General features: G+C 38.2%; 2 protein-coding genes across 3 annotated transcripts; both read left to right on the forward strand.

Annotated features, from left to right (window-relative positions):
• The first annotated feature begins 1,773 nt into the window (after positions 1–1,773).
• On the forward strand, positions 1,774–4,015 carry LOC148848388 (uncharacterized). Of its 2 annotated transcripts, none has more exons than XM_088950969.1 (4): positions 1,774–2,532; positions 2,603–2,908; positions 3,039–3,191; positions 3,277–4,015. In XM_088950969.1, exons 1-4 carry the CDS (start codon positions 2,521–2,523, stop codon positions 3,331–3,333), a joined length of 528 nt encoding a protein of 175 aa, XP_088807095.1. In that variant the 5' UTR covers positions 1,774–2,520; the 3' UTR covers positions 3,334–4,015. The 2 variants fall into 2 exon arrangements, with proteins under 2 accessions (XP_088807095.1, XP_088807096.1); XM_088950970.1 differs by having other exon boundaries at positions 1,912–2,532; positions 2,609–2,908; positions 3,277–3,372.
• A 481-nt stretch (positions 4,016–4,496) lies between these two features.
• Positions 4,497–24,665, forward strand: UGLYAH (ureidoglycine aminohydrolase). Its single transcript, XM_088950968.1, has 13 exons — positions 4,497–4,867; positions 4,959–5,078; positions 5,350–5,437; positions 5,538–5,614; positions 6,850–6,889; positions 7,069–7,135; positions 15,676–15,761; positions 16,082–16,163; positions 16,558–16,614; positions 18,876–18,914; positions 19,046–19,116; positions 23,996–24,049; positions 24,187–24,665. Exons 1-13 carry the CDS (start codon positions 4,810–4,812, stop codon positions 24,254–24,256), a joined length of 909 nt encoding a protein of 302 aa, XP_088807094.1. The 5' UTR covers positions 4,497–4,809; the 3' UTR covers positions 24,257–24,665.
• The last annotated feature ends 294 nt before the right edge of the window (positions 24,666–24,959 follow it).

Genomic DNA, 24,959 nt, shown 5'->3' on the forward strand with positions numbered 1-24,959 from the left:
ATTTCCCGATTTTCCTTGATTTCTGGGTTCAAATGGTAGAGCAGTTTGTTAAATTTTGTTCTCATTTTTAATAGAGTGTAGACGTTAGAAGTGGTCTAGTTTTATCTTTTAAGTCCTTCAAAATAGTTCCAAGTCTTGAAAGAAAGGTCACTATTGTCTTGACTCCAAATTCTTGGTCCAGGTTTTGAGTTTCTTCTTGTCTTTTTTATATTCTTGTAGTAGGAAAAAATGGTTAAAGAGCGCTGGCCATCTGCATTGGTTTTTCAATATTGAAGGCTCTAGTTGCATTCACATAACATTGGCCATTTCTGGAATAGATTTGTGGTGATAGGGGTGTTTCACATGGTTCTGATGGTGCTTGGGTAAAGAGGTTGCTGAATTAGGTTCTATGGTGGGTGTAGGAAGGGGTTAATGGTGAAGGACGGATTTAATCTGTCTAAGGATGTCAACAGCAAAAGGAGCTGAATGCCTGAACATGCGCTGCTGTGCAAGGAACTTGCAATTTCAACAATTTAGCCAGGGATCAGATGTAAAAGGAGATTGATACTGCTCTTAACTCTTGAGAGAGTTCAGGCGTTCAACAGGGAAAGAAAGAATCATGGTTTTCAAGACCGCACCGGATTGGATGTGGGACCGGAAAAACCGGGAACCGGTCACCTGACCAGTTCTGTTTTCCTCCAAAACTGTTTTTTCCCTAAAACCGTTGATTTTGGTCAGCAAACCGCTGAACTGGCCGGTTAATAGTTCAAACTGTTCGAACGTTTTTGACTTTTCTAATTTTTTTATTTTTGTCAGAATGGGCTGACTGTTTGGATCGAACGGTTGGACCATTTGAACCGGTAATGGGACCCAGACTGATTTAGTCACCGGTTTGGTTTTAAAAACCATGGAAAGAATAAAAAGGAAGAATGCCCACACGGCCACACTACACTCCAGTTGTATTTGTTAATGTGTAAATTGTGTATTAATTCCATTGCATTTGCATCTATAAAACCTTATATTTTATATTATTTTGTATGCATTTCTAATGTTGTACTCCTTCCAAACTGAACCTTATATAATTTCCTTTCATGGATGAATCGGACCACGCTTAATAACCCGAATACAGTTGTATCAATTGGACCAGGCAACCCAACTACCACTCACGAAGGCGCCGTGACGTTACTCTTGTAGTCCTGTACAACAACAAGACTTACCACCATATCTTTTTGTTGACGCCATAATCATTTGCTTGTCTCGAGACCTATGGGGTATGTGCTGGTGGGTTGGCCATGCCAAATTGATATATATAAAATACCCATGACCCAACTTACCAAACACCCATCAGTCATGACATACCTTCCTACGGTGCTACCTTATATTGTATGGTCCCGTTTAGTTCATGGGAATAGAGGTCTGGAATCCATATCGGAACGGGTCATTCTGTTTGGTTGGGTGGAATTGGAATCCTATTTCCATTCTTGGTGAAATGACATTTTACCATTTGAGGGAATGACCATTCTCCCTCTTCTCTAGAGAATGAAATCCCATTCTAGCTGATTTCAATTCCCATTTTAATTCTTACCAAACAGACTATGAGAATAGAGTCAATAGAGAATTTCAATTCCGATTTCAAAGAATTTTGATTCTAATTCCAATTCTGATAAGCAAACGGACCATAATCTATTTGACATTAATCCACTGAGAAATTCTCATTCATTTGAGCGGCCCATGTTCATGATTCTTAAGCTTTGCGACTTGAAATTATAGAATGAACTTGTCACCTTCTCTTATGGCTATCAGAGACTTGTTTTCAAGAATCTAAGGAAACTCTCCTTTTGAGGTGGATTGCTTACTGTCTGTCTCTAGGTTCAAGCAAAGAAAAGAAAGGAATGTTAGATATTATATTTGATACATCATACATGAAACCTTGCTTGAAAGGCAATTAGACTTGGCCTCCAAAAGGGAGAGGAGTGAAGAAGAGCATCCCAGTTGAGGTGGACTGCTCACTGTTACAAGCTCTCCCTCAATCCCTTTTAACACTGTCGGTGTCACCTTCTGGCTTCTGCATTCTGCCGCTGCTCCTCCAAGCTAGTGGGATTAGTTGGGGTGTAAACGTAAGTAGTGCTGGTGGGGGGGGGTGATGTGAGCTTTTCCATGGAGTTTGTTTCACAGTTCTTTGTGGCTGTTCACTGAACCACCATGTGTCAAATCAATTCATCCATATGCAAGCATTTGTACGTGTTGGGTAATCTCTGGCTGTAAACTGCTGTAACCTGTAAGAGTGCCTGAATGATTTCAGTCGGGAGGAAATCGGATTCACAGCCTGTTCACGGTTGTCTTGTCTAGCCTCAGAACAGTTAACAGATGACGTTTTTTATTTGTCTGATTGGTTTGCCTATTGTTTAAACAATCAAATGGGTTTTATTAGTTTTGATTCAAACAAAGAATTTGCTTTGGATTTTCTTGTCTGGCCTGCAAATAAAAACGCATCCACAACAATCTTGCTTCCTTGTCTTCTCCTCTGTTTCTCTTGAAGCCATGTCAACGACGGTAAATAGTAACCTCTTTCCCTTTTCTTTTATTACACCAACATGGATGAATTGTTATTGGTTTGGAATAGTTGCAGTCTGTGTGCTTCGGAGAGAAGGTGGTGTTGGTAACTGTGTATGTGGAGAAGCCAACGAGGAGGAAAGCTACAGCTTCAGCTTCAGCTTCGTTAAGCCATAACCATCAACTTCATCACTCCATCAAACAAGGATTCACATGTGGTAAGAGTGCTTCTCCCGCTGGTAGAGGATACAACAGAAGAGCCGAGATTCTTCATTTCTCCCGGTGCCTCAGGGAGTCTGCACCACCAGTCTCATCTACACCTGTACATCCCCTGAGACAACAAGCCTCCAAGAACCAGCAACGTCTGAAAGCCAAGGTAACACGGAATAATTAGTTGATGATTACTACAAGCCATCGGTCCTTTATTTATTTATTTATTTTTTATTTTATTTTATCTCTTCAAAATCTCAAAGCTATCTACACCATAACAAGCTTTACTTTGATAGATTAAAAGCAAATACGCTAGTGCTCCGGCTTGCCTGTGCTTTTGGAAGATCTTGATTCAACGAAATCTTGAAGAAAACAACAAAAATAAGACTAAGGAACTTATTGGATCCACTACCACTAAGATAAAGGATGCTTTATCCAAAAGCCTAAAGGTAAGTTTCAATTAAACCACGCTTCGAGGAATCTCATCTCCTTGTTGTGCTTATACATGGATTATTAATTCAACAACCTGTTCAGGTGAAAAAGAAGATGGCGTTTGTTTTCAAACTTGTTTCCAGAATTCAGAAGCATTAATTAGCTATATTATTACCGGCGGTCTGTAACTGAAAGGCCAATTCTATTCCAAATTCAATTTGATGTTTGAAGACTTATTGATTGATGAATGAAGACATCTATCTGAGAAGAAAAAAAAGCTTTCAGTACTGTGCTTTGTGCCTTTTGACAACAAGGTCGGTGCCCAACTGCCCACTTTTATTTAATTGGAATCGACCAGAAACAAATTGGAGGGGGCAGGAGGCATAGCCATCTCAAAACTAATTAAATAGATGTTAATATGATTGATGAGCACACTATCACCAAGTGATGATGGTTCAGTTGATAGGATGTTAAGCCCTGAGGAGATGAGGAATGAGGATGGGCTACCCTAGCTTGGTTAGTGCTTGAAATTCATGACTTGGAAGGCTGGGCATTTGGGCTATAGAATTGGCTCTCCCAACACCTGCAATTTGAGGAGTAACCGTGCTTGTACCAGATGCAAGAGCAATACCATTATGAATCAAATTATGGTGCATTAACGAATATTTTCAATTTATTAAGTCAATAAATCACATTAATCTTATCATATAGTCTGTTTACTTTTCATTAAAGATGTCAATTGTATTGTTGATTCCCGTTTTTATTTTTGCTTCATGCTGCAATTCTTACACCCTAGGCTCAATTTGAAAAGGGTATTAATATAAATATATTCAGTACAAAACCTTTTATACGATATTTTAGAAACTTATATTTTCTTCACATCCATATATTTATATTTGTACCTTTTCTAAATCAAGTCATACGTTTTACCCAAATTTATAAAGCAAGGTTTGATTGAAAAAACGCGATGGCCGTTCAACAGGCTGTGGCAATCCATGATAAGATTCTATGTTAATATTTAAATAGATGAGGCCCACACCTTTTACAGTAGAACGATGCATTTATTACTAGCGTAGAACTTCATCATTGCTTCCACAGACTGTTGAAGTTCTCGCAATGGAATCCGCTAGGACTTGTGTTAGGCCGCAAATTTGCACATTGTGTTATTCTAAATTAGTAAAGAGTATTTCATAAATTTTGTACATCTATTATATGCCATTTATTTAATATAGATATTAAATATTAAATTTTAGTCTTAGGCCTCGTCGAGGCTCTGTCGGGCCCGGGCTATTATAACCCTTATCAAAATGCTAATCCGGTCCGGCCCATGATCACTGTCATCGTAGTCAGGCTCAAAGGAAAAACATATATAAGATATAATTAATGCGTGTCGTCGCGCGAATCGCTTGAGAACAACTGCCAGGTTCACGTGCACACTGAGTCACTTCCCACCAAAGAAATCTTAGTGCACACAGCACACCACACAAACTAGCTAGTTTCCGTTAACAAGCAGAGACACAGTAGGAGAGTACCAGTGACCAGCGGCCATTTCCCTATCTCCACTCCACCAGTGACCAGTGACCAGACTAGCCTCTAAATTGTTCAGGAGCCCAGAGGCCTCATCACACTCTCGAAATGCATAAATCATTCGCAATATCTAATTACGTTCTCCACGCGCTGCTCATAACGTTGGGTAATGATTAAACACCTCTCTCTCTCTCTCTCAACCTTTTTCTGTCGGTTCTTTCAATCATTGATTCATCTACTTTTCGAGTTTCGTCCAGGGATGCTGAAATGGGTAGTTGGCCAAGAAGGATTCTGTTCTGCACCTCCCGCGTACACGGAATCGAGAACTCTCTATTGGAAAGTCACAAATCCTACACTTGCCCCTTCTCATCTTGAAGGTCAATTTCTCATCAAACCTTAGAGAAACTGTGAATTTTTGTTTGTAATAGTAGTAATAAGGAAATGGAGATCAACTTCAATATGGTTCAATTACTCGTATCGACTTCAAACTTACGAGAACTGTCTGTTTATGTTGGTAAGATTAATAATAAGCAAGTGGCAGTCATCGTAAGTTTCCTTCACTTACTGAGAGCGAGTGACAGATTTTGGGATTTCTAATTTGTAGTGAAGCATGTTGATGCAGTATAACGTATTTTAGTGATCGTACAGACTTGCCGGGTTTCACCCGTAGCGTGTATAAGAGAGATCATGCAGTAATTACACCGGAAAGTCATGTATTTAGCCCTCTGCCTGACTGGTAATATTCAAACTCGGGTGATAATTTTTCTGTTAGATGATGAACAGTTTTTGAGGACGAGTTAATATATGAATTTAATGTTTTGCTGTTGCCTTGGCAGGACCAATACATTGGGAGCATATTTGATCACTCCGGCTATGGGGTCGCACTTCGTTATGTATTTGGCAAAGATGCAAGGTCTGTTAGCATTTGCAGTGGATATTATATGTGTTACTATTGTTTTATTGTTACTGTTATTATATTGTTTTTTCGATTGACATTAAGGTGTCTTCTTGAATGGAATTCAGTCATATTTGTGATTTATATTATTTTTGTTGACATAAGGCATCCTGTAAAAGTGCATCAAAATTCCAACACACCTAAAATTTATTTTTGACTTCATTTGTTTCAATAAAAAAAGCTATAGGATTCTTTTTCCCAGACTGAAATGTTTCAGCTATTACTTCCACCCCTTTGCGGTGAAACTTATTTTTATGTTAATGAAGCAGAAGATACAGTTTTTGCTGTAAAATGGGTAAACATTATAACTGAAAATTTTAACCATGAAAACGTTTCTGTTCCTTTTTATTTGATAAGTAAAGCATTTCTGTTCCTTAACAAATGTCATTTTTCTTAGTTTCCAATTAGGGTGTATCAACTGTCCTGCATGTAATTGACCATAAGGTCAAATGTCAACTGTCAAGTGTAGATGAGTAAGCCACCCAGTGTCTTACCAAGGTTACTGAAGTACAAACACTAAGCCAATTTTCTATTCTAACTGTCTGGCCAATTTGTATACACACATACATACTATCATCATCATCTAATCCTTTTTCCAACCATATGGGGTCGGCTACATAAATCCTGATTTGCTGTTTTGTTTTCTTTAATGCCATATGTGTTATTAAATTATGAATACTTAAATCATTTCCTACTATGACCCATATGTAGGATTGTTGACCACAATATATATATATATATATATATGCTCAGCAATATATTTATAGGACCATTGACCATAGTTGCTCTGACTTGTTGAAAAGAATACCAGACTTCGATGCTAGTCTGCACAAATATGTCAAATTTTCAGGTGATAAAAAGCATTTCTTTCTTTTATTCTTCTTGCATTAATGCTCCAAGGAACTGACAAGAACGTATCACCTAGCAATTTGTTTCATGTTTGGCATTAGCAAAAACTGCATTGATTTTGTGCACCACATTTATTTGTACAATTCCAAATCATATAAATGCAAAGGTAGTTTCTGTTGTTTGGAAATGAATTTTTGTGTCTTGGATTTTGGATAATTCTGTTTATCCATCAAAAGAAACAAAAAGTAGGCGTCTCTGACATATCTGCCACTAAGTGGTCAAATTTGTCTGGTTACTTTCTTTCTTGTTATATATGAGGTCAGTTTATGCTTTTGACCATGCAGTGAATTCAAGCTCAGCAATACCTCCTAAAGATGTTGAGAGGTTTGGCCATTTACCTCAATTTGTTTGTATTTTTGCACATAAATTCATATTTGACAATTGCTATCTATTTCAAATAATTTGAGAAGCATCCCTGACTTTTGCATGATGATGTTAAGCAATCTTCTTTGCTTATGCTTTGTATCTTACTTTCTTATCATTTATTATTCCTACTCTTTCAGGTTCTTATTTGTAGTTCAGGGTGCTGTGACACTAGCAGATGTCTCTGGGGATAGCAACAGACTGCAGGTGACATCTCTTGTTCCAATATTTGTTCCTTCCTGAGTGGCACTTTGCCACATAAACCAAAATGTGTGGTCCTAAGTTTGTTAGCCTAGGATATAGATGTTTTGGTTTTAGGGTTTCTATCGGAAAAAAATTGGAGTTTTTCTTATGGTGCTAATGCTAGGTTTTAGGAAGCAAAGAAGTTAGGTATGGAGTTCAGATTGGGTAATGATATCAGAAGTAAGCCCACACCGATCTAACAGCCTTTCCCAAACTTGCATTGGGAATATCTCCCCATGAAATAAAGCACATCAGTACGGAGATATTCTCAATGCAAGGCAGTAAAGGCTGCTCGAATGGGCTTTGCCCTGACTGAAGCTGAACTCGGAATTTTAGGCTTTAAGCTGCCAAAATTGAGTGCTTTTTGATTGGATATGGAATACATGACTTGACACCGAAGGGGTTCTCCAATATAGAGGCATGTAATCTTTGTCTCCCTAGATGTGCGCCTTAAGCAACTGGGATTTCAGTTCACTTAGCCTCTCCTTTCCATTCATTGGTGGCCTCCTGATATCCCATCTACAGTTCCCTGCTTTTCAAGTTTGCTTGGTTCAAATTCTGGTTACTTTCTCTTAAAAAAAAGTACAATAATTGAGATATAACAGATTATTGTGTGAAGAATTTTATGGTTGAAAATTTTCATGGATGGGTAGTGGTGCATAATAGTAGTTTTCCCCTTATTTGTTAATATTTAATATTTAATTGCTCCATTTTAGTTACATAAATATTAGGAGGAAATCAAGCAGATATTTTCTAATTTGCTATATTATAGGTTTCTTTATAACATATCTGATAAATCTTTGGCTTGTTAAATTTTTATTGGAAGTTTTCATCCAGGAGCTAATCACAGTCTCCTTCCCTTTCAGACTCATATGAATTGACTTGCAAAACCAATTTGTAGATCGGATATTTAGGTACAGAATTAGGTAACTATGATATATCCTTGTTTGAGGCTAGCTTCATTTTCTAACATACATTGAGAGGGAAGATCATGTGGAAGTTTACTTGAGTTGGTAATTTATTGAGCATATATGGGGAGAAGAAGAATGTCCATTAAAGTCCTTTACTCAATGCTGGTCTCAACTATCTGGGGTCTTGGGAGGGGTGAACTGGATATGGACCTTAACTCTTACATCTTTGCACACAGTAGCCACTCTTAGAGGGGAGAAGAACTAAGGAATTTTCTGAAAGAAAATATAATTTCTTAGATCTAGTGAATTTTTTAGCTACAAAGATCTACAAAGCTCTACTGAATTTGATCACCATTAGTTGCTCATTAGAACCTGGTTGACAAGCTTAGTGGTATCAATGTGGATGCATTGCTATTGCAGGGTCAGTAGATTGTATATTTACAGGACTGAAGCACCATTTGGGAGTTGTCTACCTGTTTTTTTTTTTTGTTGCCAACCTTGTGCTCTTTGTTGCTGGTAGGGCATATCTTAGTCACCAAAAAGGTCCATGGGGACATTTCCACTGTAAACTACAGTTTCTATACTTACACCCCTAAAACTGCAGAATATAAATTTTACAATTTTAAAACTGCATTTGAAGTGGGATTCAATAAAGTCATTTTATTATTTAGGAACAGGATAGAATTTTTTTATAGCAGCATCCTTTGGTAAGAGTTTCTAATCTCTCTGATGTGGGACAAACCTCCTCCCTCTCCAAACACTACAGCTGTCAACTACCAACTAAAAAGTCCTTTATGTCTTTTTAAATCTTGCTCATCATCTTATCTGTACGTCTGCCTCCCCACCACCACCACCACAAGCTGACAATGCTTATTATTGCATAGAACAAATTTACTTTGAAATTGGTCAAATATTTTGGAAATATTACATGTGTTACACTTTAAACTAATATAGTGTTATATAATAAATGTTGAAGTTCGGCCTGCCCTAGAAGTCTGTTTTGTTTGTTAGTTGAAAAGTAAAGTAAACAACAAGAAAGAAGAGAGGAAAGAAGAAGGAAGAAAGAGGAAGAAGAAGAGAAAATGTCTGGTTCGAATTAGGAAAAAGTCAACCCTAGTTTCGGCCAGACCTGTTATTATATTATTAATATAATTGGAAAAGACATAAGTGCCCTTATTTAAGTAAGAGGCACTCGAACTAACATAATAGTACACATTAGCATTTTCAACAGGTACAAAGACCGAAATACCCCTTCATAACACTCCCTCTCAAGTTGGTGAGTATATATCATATAATCCCAGCTTGTTACATATGTAGTCCACTCTCCCTCGATTCAAACCTTTTGTAAACAAGTCTGCCCACTGGTTTCCCGTATTAACATATGCAGTCTCTATCACTCCATTCAGCACCTTCTCTCTCACAAAATGACAGTTAACTTCGATGTGCTTGGTTCTTTCATGAAACACCGGATTGGAAGAGATATGAACCGCTGCCTGATTGTCACAATAGAGCTTCATTGGAGTACTAATGTCATATCCTATCTCTTGTAAAAGGTTCCTTAGCCACACTAATTCACAAGCAGTATGTGCCATGGCCCTATATTCTGCTTTTGCACTGCTTCTTGCCACAACTGTTTGCTTCTTACTTTTCCACGTTACCATGTTACCCCCCAGAAAGGTGCAATAGCCTGTGGTAGACCGTTTGTTAGACATAGAACCTGCCCAATCAGCATCGGTGTATCCTTCTACTTCCAGTTTTCCACCAATTTTGTACAGCAAACCATGGCCATGAGCTCCTTTCGAGTACCTCACAATCCTTAGCACTGCATTCGAATGTGGGACCAAAGGTTTCTGCATGAACTGACTCACCACACTAACCGCAAATGAAATATCTGGCCGAGTAATGATTAGGTAGTTTAGTTTGCCTACAAGTCGTCGGTATCTGCCAGGGTCTTCAAATACTTCACCTATATCACTGCTTAGCCTCATATTTGTTTCCATAGGTGTCTTAGTCGGTTTAGTACCCAACAAACCTTTTTCTTTCAGTAAATCAAGCACATATTTCCTCTGACACAAATTAATGCCATGCTTAGATCTTGCTCCCTCTATGCCCAAAAAGTATTTCAATTTGCCAAGGTTCTTTGTCTGAAGGTGTTCCTATAAGAATGCATTCAATCTGTCAATGCCCATTTTATCATTCCCAGTCACAACGATATCATCTACATACACCACCAGTAGTATTTTGCCTGCCGGTGAGTCATGATTGAAGACAGAGTGATCAACTTGGCACTGTTTCATACCAAACTTCTTGACCACCTCACTGAACCTACCAAACCATGCTCAAGGGGACTGTTTAAGTCCATATATAGCCTTCTTAAGTTTGCATACCTTACCATCCTCCCCCTGAGCAACAAACCCTGGTGGTTGCTCCATGTAGACCTCCTCGAGCAAATCACCATGCAAAAAGACATTTTTGATATCTAGCTGATATAGAGACCAATCATACATAGCTGCAAGGGAGATGACAACACGAACTGACCCTATCTTAGGAATCGGGGAGAATGTCTCTGTGTAGTCAATGCCATAGGTTTGGGAGTACCCTTTTGCAACCAGTCGCGCCTTCAGGCGCTCAACACGACCATCTGGCAAGTACTTAACGGTATACACCCACTTACAACCGACAACCTGCTTCAAAGGAGGAAGAGCGGTGAGGTCCCAAGTGTGATTATGATGGAGGGCAGAGAGCTCTTCTTCCATAGCACGGCACCACTCTGGAGAGGTAAGGGCTTCCTGGACATCCCTAGTAACAACCACTGAGGATAACAAAGAGATGACCTGGCGATGGGAGGCGGAGAGATGAGTAAGGGAAACAAAATTGGAAATAGGGTGAAGGGTGCAGGTGCGTTTACCTTTCCGCAAGGAAATAGGAAGATCAAAGTCGGAGGCTGGTGTCAGATCTGGAGCTAGATCTATTGACGGTGATGAAGCTAGAGGAGTCGCAGCCGGTACACGTGGGCGATGTGTATACACGTGACAAATAGGTGGACGGTCAATGGACGGTGGCACCGGAGGCAAGGACGTAGGCACGACTAGAACTAGAGAAGGAGGATCAGCCATAGGAAGGGGAAGAGGAGGAGGTGATGTGGAGGAAGCAACATCACCGGACCCCACGAAGAATGGAGTAGACTCGAAGAAAGTAACATCATCACATACCAAGGAACGATGAGAACTGGGATGGTTACACTTGTACTCTTTCTGAGTCCGGGAATAGCCAAGGAAGATACACTTAAGGGATCGTGCATCTAACTTGTCAGCCCTGGGACCCAGATTATGGACGAAGCAGACACACCCAAATACCCGAGGAGGAAGCGGAAATGGAGACATGTTGGGGAACAAGACAATAAAAGGAGAACGACCATCAAGAATAGACGTGGGCATCCGTTTAATTAAGAAACAAGAGGTGAGCATTGCATCACTCCAAAAGGGTTTGGGAACATTCATGTGGTGCATGAGTGAGCGTGCCTTTTCTACAAGATGTCGGTTCTTTCTCTCAGCAATCCCATTTTGTTGTGGGGCGTAGGTACATGAAGTTTGGTGTATAATGCCATGTTAGTCCAAGTATTCTTGAAAATATGAAGACAAGTATTCACGGCCATTATCAGAACGAAAAATTTTGATGTGAACGCTGAATTGATTGCGGATCTCAACATAAAATTTCTAGAAGATGGAAAATAATTCACTTATTTCTTTCATTAAATAGAGCCACGTCATTCTTGAAAAGTCATCAACAAAAATAACAAAATATCTGTATCCATTATATGACATCACTTTATAAGGACCCCAAACATCTGAATGAATTAAAGAAAAAGGACTCGACAAACGGTTATTAACCCTAGAACTAAAGGGAACACGATGATGTTTCCCAAATTGACACGACTCACAATTTAGAACAGAAAGTTGACTCAATGAAGGGACCAAGGACTTCAGCACTTTCAGCGAAGGATGACCAAATCTACTATGCCACTGGAGAGGGGAAATAGATGACTAAAGGGCCATTGACGTTCTTCCACCACCATCAAGATACTATAGTTCACCGGCTTCATGCCCTCCTCCACCAATCTTCATCCCTGTCTTGAGATCCTGAAAAACACACATAGAGGGGTAAAATGTAATGGAGCAATTAAGGGACTTGGTCAGCTTACTAACAGACATAAGATTAAATGGAAGCTTAGGCACATATAAAACAGAGGATAGGGATACATGGTCTAGGTCAACATTACCAACACCACGAATAGATGATGTGGAGCCATTAGCAAGGGTAACAGATTGTGATGTTGAGCAATGAGTGAGAGATAAAAACACACTTGAAGTTCCTGTCATGTGATCGGAAGCTCCAAAGTCAATAATCTAAGGGTTGGGTGTGGAAGCCAAACAAGCCATACCTGAGTGTGCAAAGGTAGTTGTGTTCTGCTGTGATGTGGACTAAACAAACCTTTCATACTCATCACGAGGAACACTCACCATCTCCTTGCCTGGACCCTCTAAAGAGGTAGAAGGCATCTGGTCAGCTGACCGGTTCTCCTGTCTAAAGTTGGAACTGGTGTCACTAGTCATGGCATGGTTGGCCCACGTCGAGGGTGGACCATGTAAGGCATAGTAGTAGTTAATAGTATGTCCATCCAAACCACAACGAGTACTCCCTCGTGGACCCCAGCCACGTCCTCTACCACGAGCTCCCCCTGAATCTCTACCTCCAGTATGACGACCACCACAGATATGTGTAGATCCACCACTACCACTCCGGCCATACATTGGACCACTATTGCCACCACGCCAGGCTAGGCTCCTCGAGCCCCACTTCTGCCACCTCGACCTCTCGACACTGCAAATGCTGATTTGTCTGAGATATTAGAGTTTTCCATAGATCCAATGGAAGTCTAACAAAGTCGAGCAAACACCTCCTCTAAAGATGGAAGGGCAGATCCTCCTAGTATCTGGGCTCATACTGGTTCATACTCAGACTTCAGCCCCACCAGAAACTGAGTCACATCAAGCTGCTCTCTTTGTTGTTGTTGAACCTTGACATCAGAAGTGAGAGGATGATAGACATTTAACTCATTACGGATATTTCTCATACTGGCATAGTACTCCTCAAGGCTCCAATTTCCTTGTTGTAGATTGAAGTATTCCTGATACAGTTGATATACCCTAGTTGTATTATCCTGACCATAATACAATTTCTTAGCATGATCCCACACTTCTTTGGCTGTGTCAAGAAACATGAAGTTCACACTGATTTTGGGTTCCATACTGTTCCACGATCATGTGATGATCTGTGCATCTTCCTGTTCCCAGTCTTCGTACTCCTGAGAATTAGTGGGGGGTTTCTCCTCTCTTATGTGCTTTACCTTCTTCTTCGCCTTCAGAAAAACCTCTACAGACTTGGCCCAAGGGACATAATTCTCTCCATTCAGTTTAAAGGAGGTCATTTGGACATTCAGGTAGTCATTAGATATCATCACACTAGGTTTACTATCACTATTATCTGCCATTGCCGAATTCCCTTATCACTGAATCCTGAGCACTACACACTGCACACTGCACACAGACACTTCACTGAAATCTGCACACTGATTTCAGCAATAATAAAGGCTGAAAGTCATACTTGTAACACCACAAACCCTACTCTACAACTACCGGAAGTTTCACCATTAAGTAAACACTACTTCCCTTCAAATCACACACAAACCAGCACAAACCCTAGCATAAACCCTAACATACTGCAATCTGAAAACCCATCATACGATCTGTACCACACCTCTCATGTGTTCCATAACAGCAATTATGCATAAAAAAAACTCCTTACCTCATCGCCTGAAGGCCAACCACACGAAGGAATGAAACACCACTGCACCACACGCACCAGCCCTACATTAATTAGGAGAGGGCTTAGAAACCACAGCAACCAATCACCAACAACACCACCGGAGGCATAGAAACCTCCAAGGGACCCTAGTTCGAATGCGCAGAAAACAGAATTCTAGCAAGTCTGATTTGTTTAATGTGGCTCTGATACCATGTTGAAGTTTGGCCTGTCCTAGAAGTCTGTTTTGTTTGTTAGTTGAAAAGTAAAGTAAACAGCAAGAAGGAAGAGAGGAAAGAAGAAGGAAGAAAGAGGAAGAAGAAGAGAAAAGGTCTGGTTCGAATTAGGAAAAAGTCAACCCTAGTTTCGGCCAGACCTGTTATTATATTATTAATATAATTGGAAAAGACATAAGTGCCCTTATTTAAGTAAGAGGCACTCGAACTAACAATAAATATGTTTCAAAAAATATGCTTATTACATGTACAAAGACCGAAATACCCATTCACTAACAATAAATATGCTTATTACATGTAACATGTTTCAAAAGTTTGGACTTCTTCAAATATGGTGCTCTGATGTTTCATTCCTACTCCATGGTCCCACTTCACCAAACAATCTGGTGACTTAGGTGCATATAGAAATCATATAAGTTGAATAATCATGGTCCAGTCCAGGCTATATTGATCAAAGGACATTCACTAGAGATAAGATGTTGTCTTTGCTTTAGGGTCTCTAGCTGATATACTCCTTGGGCATTGAGCTGGTGGATGTTGGGGAAACTCCTAAGTTTTTGTGGGATGTGTGCAACATTATCCTGGAAGCCCCTGCTTATTGCATCATCACAATTAGGAAGCCCAACTCTCAGCTTCTAGAGTGGAAAGATCGTTTGGACTTGGGACGGATTTCTGGGTTGTCCAACTTAGTGATTGATAGCTTGCTAGGAAAGGTGTTGAGAGAAGTGACTTGACCTCTCTCATTGGCTTAATATTTTTATCTTATTAATTTTTGTTTTTGCATTGTGATATTGGGGCCTGTCCTTCCATCTTTATGTTATGGGGGAGGTTTTTGTATCATAATCTTGTTTTTTTTTTTTTTTTGATAATTGCTTTTGTATCAATCTTCTTTCCTTCATTTCAACAATTTTTCTCTTCTATTGATAAAGTGGCAAAAGAAAAGCCTGATAAACCCCAAATTAGTTATGCTATCATCTTCATATTTTTCTCTCAACTCCTTTATTTGTCAAAAAGTTTCTACTCTCTCCAGTTTATCCTGATAATTTTCCTCAACTATAAAATTCTAGGTCTTACAAAACTATTTTTGTTGGTTTGGAACATAAAAGTTTTGTGATTTTTTTGTACAATTAATTAAGACAACTGGAACTGTTCTATTGATTGCGAGTGAATACTATTTGTATTGGTATAATCCCTTGAAGAATCAAGAGAAACCTCCTCACCAACTCCAACACCCCCAAGTACAAAAAGGAAAAAGATAAAACTAGTCTGTCATCTGAATATGTTTAGAAAGGTGATTTCTTAAGCTCTGATTTCATTGTCTTGTTGCTTGCTGTCTCTTAAGCTCTAATTTCTTTCTGACTAAACATAGATAGCAATATAGATGTATTAATACATGAGATTTTGAGCTTCATAAGCAATTATTTGAAATAATTTCTATTTCCTATTTTACAAAGAAATCTGAACATCTCTTGACATAACTTGCACATGAAATTAGGTGGATTCGTATGCATATCTACCTGCTAATTTTGAACATTCTCTGAAGTGTGATGTGTCAGCAACTCTTGTTGTATTTGAACGAAGGTACTTATTTCTTTACATTATCCACCATTGTCATTTGATGTTTTATCCTTCGTCCTTTCAATATAGTTTTTTATATGCTCAATAATTGTGCATTGCTAGAAGGTCATTCTTTCTGCTAGCTGAAAATTGGATATGAATTTATGATCTGTTACTTATCTAACATTATCAATAATCATGGAAAAATTTAATATGTTTATGATTCAGGACTTGTGGTGTTATTTATCTCATTGGCTGGTCTTACATTTTGATCACCATCCAATGTTTCTGTATCAATTTTCTTTTATTGATATAATGTGCCACAAAAATATTCTTCATTTTAGGTATGCTAATTTGGAAAATCATGTACCTGAGAAAATTGTTGGCTCAACAGACATGCAACAGCTCCTGGAAACTCCAGGCGAGGTAGGTTGCTGAATTCTTATACTCTTTTAATCCTCAAATGGAATTTCTTCTTTATTCTACTGATATGGTAAAAAGTTCATTCTTAACAACTTTTTGGCAAGAGTTTCCTGATAGACGCTAAATTCCTTGCTTTTTCCCCATATTTTTGAGAAATGAACAAATGTCTAACTTTTGGTGTTAATGTCTGTTGCCCTGATTATTTTTTTACCCAATTAATCAATAAATACTTGATCATTGTGAAAAATAAATAAATAAATAAACACTTGATCTATTATTAGGCTTTTGTATTAATCAGGCTCCTTTGTATTATTGGAGTTCATGACAGTTTTACTTTCTTCTCTTAATATTTCTATTGGTAGTTCAAAAAATTCTTTAATATTGTTACCTGTTTCAGGTTTTTGAGCTCAGGAAACTTCTGCCTGCATCAACACCTTATGATTTCAATATCCATGTGAGCTTTCTCTCTCTCTCTCTCTCTCTCATTTTCTTAATAATTTTCCATGGCAACATGTCTTAGTTTTTTTCTATGTTGTATCTAATATAATTACTTCATGAGTTAAATTATTCAATATTGTATCTTTATACTACTGTTTGTTGACCTCCATCTATTTTCAGTACAGATGTGGTGAAAGGACCCCCATCTATATCATAGGTTCTGGAATAGATTGGGACATTGGGTCAAGTAAATGATTGATGTTAGCTTTCTTTACGATGTCGGCTGGACTAAATTCCAGGGATTCTTAGAGGTGGGGAAATTGGTCCAACAATCCTTTAGGTCCAATTGAATGATTGGAATGATGTGGAAATTAAAAGTGGCAGGTTGTTTGAAAACACCATCAGTTGGCAAAAGATGAAAGTGATTACTAGAGATTGAGAAACTTCATAAATTGCATGGGGATTTGCACAGAAGATTTTCTACCATATCTTCTTCACTGATCAATAACTGTGAATTGTATTGATAAAAATGGCAAAAGCATAAGATAGGTAAGGGGCCTGTGCTTAACACACAAAAGGAGGAGAGAGAGAACTAAGTGAAATCAGGAGCAATTTAGGTCCAGAATTTGGGTATTCCCATATAACATATACAAGTGACACTGTTCAACAAAGGACCTAGAGTAGCTCACTGTTCAATACTACCTGCGTATGAAGTTTATCAAATATCAAATTGTCTGATCTTGAAATCCATTGAAACAAGGATTCAATATGGATATCAAAGATATCATTTCTCTAATCTGATGGCATAATCTCCATGGATTACTGGTTGTCCAAGAAAAGGTAAAAGTTCTTGTAAGAAAGAAATGGTTATCTGCAAGAAAGGGTATCTATGAGCAATCTCTAAAATTGGAAGTGATGTTGGCTTCCATTCTTTTTGATGATATAATTTGCTCATTAAGGTTGAAATGCCCAGAGATTAAAGACATGTACACCAATTTTGCCAGCAAGCTATGTTATATGGAAACTTCATATAGTTTGCTGTTCCCTTGCCAGATATGTGTCTACACTTATCAACGGCTTGGGTCTGGTTTGGGAAAGCCTGTACTAGTCCCATCCCGATTAATAATCCGGATAACTGGGTCTGACTTGATTAGACCCAATTATACTGGCAGCTATAATTATTTAAATAAATAACAAACTAAAAATTATTTATATAATAATATAATTTAATAAATATGACAGTAAAATAATAAATTATTTATATATTAATAAATCAAGTGTTTTTAATCAAAATTATCTTATATATTACCTCTCAAATTTATACTCTTACACATAAAATACAATAAAAATACAAAAAAACTAGAAAACCTTTATATATTATTAACAAAATAATCGGTTCAGATCAGAGTCAGTTCGGAACAAGAACCAGAACCAACCCGATTATTAATCGGGACAAGACCACAGAACCAGAACTGCTATAATCGGTTTGATTGGTCCGGGTCTGCCAGGTATAGCTGGCCCATTGAGAGCCCTATCTACACTGATGCTGTTACAACACTTGGACTCTGTCACTTCTGTAATATGTGATTAGTACAGTACATCAAACTCTTGCAGTAAAATTTGGACATGAATGATGGATTAATACTTGATAATTTGGTATAATCAATATTTATTTGCTTAGTGTTTACACTGGTTTATCCATCTACAAATTTATTTATTTTTGAACCTGTCCATTATTTATACAAATTAAGATTATATCATAAAAAATATTACTTAAAATATAATAGCTTAGCCCCAGAATCCTATTTGACACTCATAACTTAAAACTTTGGGCTTTTGTCTTACCTTATTGCTGGTCACCACTAAATCCTCTGACATAATGATATCTTGGGGTAGCATGTGATTAAAAGGGCAGAGTTTCCATTACCAAGTATTTGGACTTATAGTTGTAGACTTGGAGCCAGTTTCCTTAAGGGTCTAGAGGAGACTGCTTGAGGGGCTTCCCAAATTTGTAAAAGAAATCCTGGGCATCTATTTGTACAAAATGAATTGTTCTGAACTTCAAGGTTCAGCATACATGTCCATATATGCTTGTCATTCGGATATGCATACATGTGAAGATCTGAGTTTTGTGTGTATACACACCCATTTTTGATAGAAGGAATCAAGTCTAAACTTATTTAGATGAATGGAATATATGTTTTTTTTTTTTTCAGCCAGAACCTTTTTTTTTTTCCTTCCATATAATTGAATGAATTTGTTTCCTCATTTTTGTAGATCATGGACTTCCAACCTGGAGAGTATCTTAATGTGAAGGTATACTTTCCTTTCTTGCTTGATGAAACTAGAGTGAATGTTTCCCTTTTACATTTGCATGACCATACAATAATAATGCCTACACAGTCCTGAAAAGGTGAAATTAATACTTCGGCTTGTTTTGTTGGCAGGAGGTCCATTATAATCAGCATGGCTTGTTGCTTCTAGAGGGACAAGGAATTTATCGCTTGGGTGACAGATGGTATGATTGTTATTTTGACAGTTGATAGGTTTGTGGTACTTGGATGTTCCTAAAACCATTGTTGAAAAACTTATACTTTGAAACTGATTAATCAACCATCTAGCATTTGTTATACATTCAATCTGTATTTTCTGGGTGTGGAGAAGAATCCAGCTCAATTCTCCTTTCTGAGCAAAATTTGGTACATCAACTAAAATTCGTGTCAATTAAGGGAAGAGCATGGTGCAATTCAATTTAAGTCAACTATAAGTGAGATTTAAATTTTGTTGCGTTTCAAGATGTCTGAGGACTGCAATCTTAGTAAATTTCTTAGCAAAGTTTCACATTTCAATTGAAATTTAAGTAAAAGTATAAATTTCAAAAAATTCTTTTACAATCACGTCTCTTTATGCACTTTCCTTACCTTCCTATTTCATATTTATTTATTATCTTTTCTTGATCTTTTGTATTTATTTTATAGTATTCCTTTTTTTAATAGGTAATAGAATTCATTATTAGCTATCAGAAGAAAAAGGTGATACCAAGTGAAGAAAACAGAAACCACCAAGGGGAAAAGGCAATATAACACACACACACACACACACAATAATGCCCCTATATAAAGATATAGAATAGACCACCCCAACAAGCTCAGGCAGCTTAGAAAAACACCACCAAAAGGAACCCCAAGGGAGCCTCTAAAAATAGACCCTTATTATGTTTGTGCCTTGAATTCTTCGTTTGTGACCTGTTTCATGACCCACTCTGAATCAAGTTTAGAAAAACCCAAAGGAAAATTTCCATAGTGGTTTGTGGTGGAAGCATAGGGGTTGAGTTGGACCTGATTCATATTCAGCTTATGTGTCTGACCCGAATATGCTAAATTATGTAATTTGGGGATTTTCTGTTTTATGTATTCTTTGGCTTGAGAGAGAAGTCGAGTGAGAGAGATTTAGGTATATTGGGGTTTAGGGTTTCTGTGAGAGAGGTTGTGCACAACTATGTATTCTCCATTGCTGATTTCTATAGTGGATTTTTACTCCTTTGCCTGTGGATGTAGGCTATAAGCCGAACCACGTAAATCTGTCTGTTCTCTGTATCTTGCTTCTCTTTATCTTAGTTTTACTTTGTTTTTGTGTGCCATTTGAATCTGTATTTCTGGCTTCTGTGCCACAACCCTTTTCTCCATAAAAGCCATGTAATAAAGAAAAACTCAAAAAATACCACCTCCTAAAGATTCAGAGTAACTATCCTAGAGACCAATGTACAATCAAGATTTAATGGCCCTTCCTGTTGGACCCTTATCCCTAGTTCCCTACCACCCTACTACCTCAGCAGCCATTCGTCCCTTGACCTCCCTTATTACTTGAAGAAGTACATTGAATCCAATAAGCCTCCTCTTGATCTGCTAAGACCTCAACCTGCTTGGCCTCTTCACATGCTACCTGTCCTCTCGGCTCCCTAATGATTCAGAATGGCTGCTCTAGACACCAATGCACCTTTCCTCTCAGCCCCCTAATGTTTCCCTTCTATACTACCCTACTACCTCAGCCTGCCCTTTCCTTGACCTCCCTTATTAATTGAAGAAGAATAGTGAATCCAATAAAGCCTGATCTTGATATACCAAGACCTCTACCTGCTTGATCTCCTCAGACATGCCATTTCTCTCAGTCCCTATCCTCTTCAAGATTCTATCACTCTCTTCAACCACTGCATCCAAAATCTCCTCAACTGCTTTTAATTGATTCCATTCCTCCAGACATGAAAAAGCGCCTCTGCTTTTCATTCTCCACCCGTGAAGAAAACATTAATCGTCCTACCTATTCCAGCCATTCTTTAAGAGACTCTGGATCATCCTATCATCATGCTTGGCATATTTCTTCTTGTGAAACACATAATTCTTCTTGAGAGTCTGATGAGTCTCCACTTGAAGAATGAGAACTTTCTTGGGGACCATTATTCAATGTTGGTCCCAACTACCTGAAGTCTTGAGAGGAGTGAAATAAAACAGACACAATGTCAATTTTTTTTGCACAAAGGGGTCGAGGAATGATGTCCCCAAATTGGGGGTGTGGCTGTGGCACATCCACACATCCACCATGATTGGGTAATCCCCCCGGGAATTCAACTCCTTGGTATGTTTTGGAGCAATACATGCCACTGCGAAAGGGGAAACTGAGATTGGCTTGGTTTCCTTGATCCTTTCCTCACCAGGGTTTGTAAAAGACCAACTTTGGTGCACACCTTGATGATTGGGATTGCATCATTATCCCCATATTGAACAGGAGAGTCAATGTTATCATCAAGCAACTCACTTTGTTACCATTAACCGAGGAGTTCGCCTAATAAACCCCATTCTCAACTGCCTTCTTGAGTAGATGAACCTCAGCTGACTGGGCTTATAAATAGAGCCCATCAGACCATGCCCCACTTTCCTCATGAGGTCTCAGGGCCTTCTTGATTTATAGATTGGCAAAAATTTTATGTTCAGATAAATTGCAAAACAGGGTATGTGCAGGTGCAGCTGACTTCACACAGTTGGGATTAGGCTTCAGTATATGCATCTGTTAGCTCTTCCATTACTTTCCATTTGATTTTTTTTGTTTATACACTTGGACTTGTTTTGTACCTTGTCCTTGACTTCATTTTTCCCCTTTACTAGAGGCATAAATCGGGCCATGCCACCCATGGCTTGGCACGGCCCGACTCGATTTTGGACTGGCCTGACAAGGTGGCACGTGGGCCATTCTGGGTTGGGGGTTTCAGGTCCATGGGCTGGCACAGCCCACGGGTCTGCAATGGGCCGAGTGCAGCCCATCCAAGCAACTAGCCGTTGGGGCCCTTGGGGATCCCCCTCCCTAATGGCTAGTTTCAACATTTTTAGGGGGTTTTATAGAAATACCCCTTCAATCAACAACTATAAGCCTATAAACAGCTATATAAGGGGGTATTTATGTATTTTGGCTTTGGGGGGGGGGGGAGAGAAAGACAATAATGCCCTTCCAACAGCTATATCCTACATAACAGTTGGTTTGGGACTTTGGGGGCATTTGGCTAAAGTGATAAACAACTTTATAATAACCAAAATACCCTCCCAACAACTAAAAAATGTCTAGTTTTAAGGTATTTTGGGCAATTGAATTATTTTCAATACCTATAAATAGCCCTATCCTCCACCATTCTCATCACACAAACTCAGCAATTCTCTTCTCAATTCTTATACTCTTAGTCTCTCATCTAGGGGTGTTCATTCAGTCAGTTTGGTTTGGAAATAGAACCTAACTGACATTTTGCTTAGGTCATTTTCATGAACTGAACCGAACCGAATTAGACTTCAAACCAAACGAACTGAACTGAATTTAAATCAGTTTGGTTTGGTTTTAATTTGGTTAACTTGGTTAGCTAAAATATAATTATATTTTATATTATATTAATAATTATATTAAAATATATCAAAATTTATAATTAAATACATATTTTATATTATTATTAATATAATTAACAATGTTAATATTAATATTAATATTAATATTTATAATTAAAATATAAATTATATATTTATTTTGGTATGGTTCGGTTGAATTTTTTTCTTAAACCAAACCAAAAACCAAAATAACCAAACCGAATTGATTTATTTGGTTCGGCTCAGTTTAGTTTTCAATTTAAGAACCGAATTTGAACACCCCTACTCTCATCTCATATAGTCTCATGCTATCATACACTTAGCAATTTAGGAGGAGGCTTTGAGGCTTCAACCATTGAAATCAAGTTGAGATTTTGAACCGATAATCCGACCATTTGGGTAAGTGCAACTAAACTAGTATTTATTTATTTTTAAATTAAAAAAAGGCCGGCTCCTCCTCCCAAAACCAATTCCCTAACATTCACTAGCCCGATTTGGAAAATATTAAAAATAGAGGAGGTTGAGGGGAAGGGAAAAAGAGTTTGCCAAAAATGTAGGATTGACTTTAGCTTCAATAGCAAGGGTGATACTGGCCACTTGGGCAGACATTTGCTCTTCTATGAGAAACAAGAAAAAGACATATACTTTAAAGATTTGTTGGATGCTGAGGATAAATTACAAGACAAAGGAGGGCATGACAATGGCACTACTAAACCTGATGAAGCAAATGATTAAAGTCAAGGATATGGAGTAATTTTTTTCAATTTTATTTAAATTATTTGTTATTTTTCAGCAATGCAATTTTTTTCTTTTAATTTTGAACTTGTATTTTTTACATTTCAAATGAAATAAAAGTCCTATTTTTTTTTCCAATTTGTTGTCCATTTTGTATTTTGGTAAGTATTTTTTTTTTTCAATTTCATCGTTAGATTTTTTATTTTTTCAATTTGTTCCCAAGGGAAAGTTAAGTATTTTAGTTTTACTTTGCAAAAATATTAAAAAAAAATCAAAATGTAAAAAAAAAGTCTGGGCCTTTATGGCCTAGGCCCAAGGCCCAACCCATAGCCCTGCCTAGCATGACCCAAACCCACGGCATGGCCTGCAGCCCACCTGGCCCAAACTAGTGGCACAGCACGGGCCCTTGCGGGCTTGGGCTGTGGGCCGTGCCGGGCCAACCCCCCCAAATTATCCTAGGGGAGGGAAGCACAGCCTGGCTTGGCCCACGGGCCAGCATGGCACGATCTACTCTTTGTGTGGGCCACATGTGGGCTGTTCCGTGCTGGCCCAGCATGGCCTGGTTTACACCTCTACCCTTTACTTCTTTGTTAGTACTTTTTTCTTACATGTATGATGAAATTTGCAACACAACAAAGCTTAAGCTTCTTTAAAAAAAGGAATTTCTACATTAAGTTCATTATGTGCATGCCTTCTTTGAATATTTATTGCATATGTATATATTATCTTTCCTCAGTTCTACTCAATTTTTCATGAAAACAGGTACCCTGTTCAAGCTGGTGATGCCATTTGGATGGCACCATTTGTGCCTCAATGGTAAGTGGGTTTATGCATAAGATTCTCTTGAATCCTTTCGTATCTAAATTATTTTTTGATCTGTATGTTCTTTTGAGTCCTTCCAAATAGTAGGCAGTGCTTTGGGGGCAAACTAATATATTCCTCAACATTTTTAGGTATGCTGCACTTGGGAAAACCAGGACAAGGTACTTGCTATACAAGGATGTCAACAGAAACCCACTGTAACCATGCCATGTAGCGGTTTCACTGTTGCTATTTCCTAGGAGAGCAATTGCCGAGGCAGGCATATAGTCTGTTGATCCAAGTGAAGTGAAATGTCTAACAAATCATAAAATATGGTAACTAGAAATACATTATGGCAATTGCTGAAAGACCGGAAATTGTATTTTGTCTACCCATTCAGAGACATTAGGGCATGTCTTACTCTTGTTTGTCTAAGAAGTTATACCCTTGGACATAGGGTGCTTACTAGGTTTTTTGAAGTATGCTTTTAATAATTGACAAGGCCATAGCCAGGTTAGCCCTAATTTAAAAGGAGTTTTGTTGCAAAAAGAACTTATGCACATAAAGTCATTTGCCCAAGATCTCTTCAGTAGATTTGGGTGAAACTTATAAGATTTCATAGGAGCAAAAATGCAGTGTAGTTACATTAGCATTGAATCGTATCATGTTTCCATGATTTACACCGGAAGACTTCGATATTTTCAACTATAATAATACCTAGACCCACTCTATGTATTGTTAATATCTATTGCAGGGTATTGGAAAAGACAATTTTAAGAATATGCATTGAGATATGCTTAGAAAATGCATGGGTATGGTGGAATAATTGGGTATGGTGGCTGGGGGTCTATGGTTCTATTTTTGGGTTCAGGTGTTCACCCTTGTTTTTTACAGATACTCGCCTATACACTGATATGGGAGTGTC

The sequence above is a fragment of the Nelumbo lutea genome, chromosome 6 (genome assembly GCF_056320005.1).
Source record: "Nelumbo lutea isolate HS-2025 chromosome 6, American lotus-T2T, whole genome shotgun sequence".
NCBI classification, from domain to species: domain Eukaryota; kingdom Viridiplantae; phylum Streptophyta; class Magnoliopsida; order Proteales; family Nelumbonaceae; genus Nelumbo; species Nelumbo lutea.

What these genes read in the sequence shown, in the direction of transcription:
- LOC148848388 (XM_088950969.1), top strand. An exon ending in AGCAACGTCTGAAAGCCAAG is followed by an intron (nt 2,909 to 3,038) that starts GTAACACGGAAT and finishes TTACTTTGATAG; the next exon opens with ATTAAAAGCAAATACGCTAG. An exon ending in CTTTATCCAAAAGCCTAAAG is followed by an intron (nt 3,192 to 3,276) that starts GTAAGTTTCAAT and finishes CAACCTGTTCAG; the next exon opens with GTGAAAAAGAAGATGGCGTT.
- UGLYAH (XM_088950968.1), top strand. Translation starts at nt 4,810, where the DNA reads ATGCATAAATCATTCGCAATATCTAATTACGTTCTCCACGCGCTGCTC. An exon ending in TTTAGCCCTCTGCCTGACTG is followed by an intron (nt 5,438 to 5,537) that starts GTAATATTCAAA and finishes TTGCCTTGGCAG; the next exon opens with GACCAATACATTGGGAGCAT. An exon ending in GTATTTGGCAAAGATGCAAG is followed by an intron (nt 5,615 to 6,849) that starts GTCTGTTAGCAT and finishes TTGACCATGCAG; the next exon opens with TGAATTCAAGCTCAGCAATA.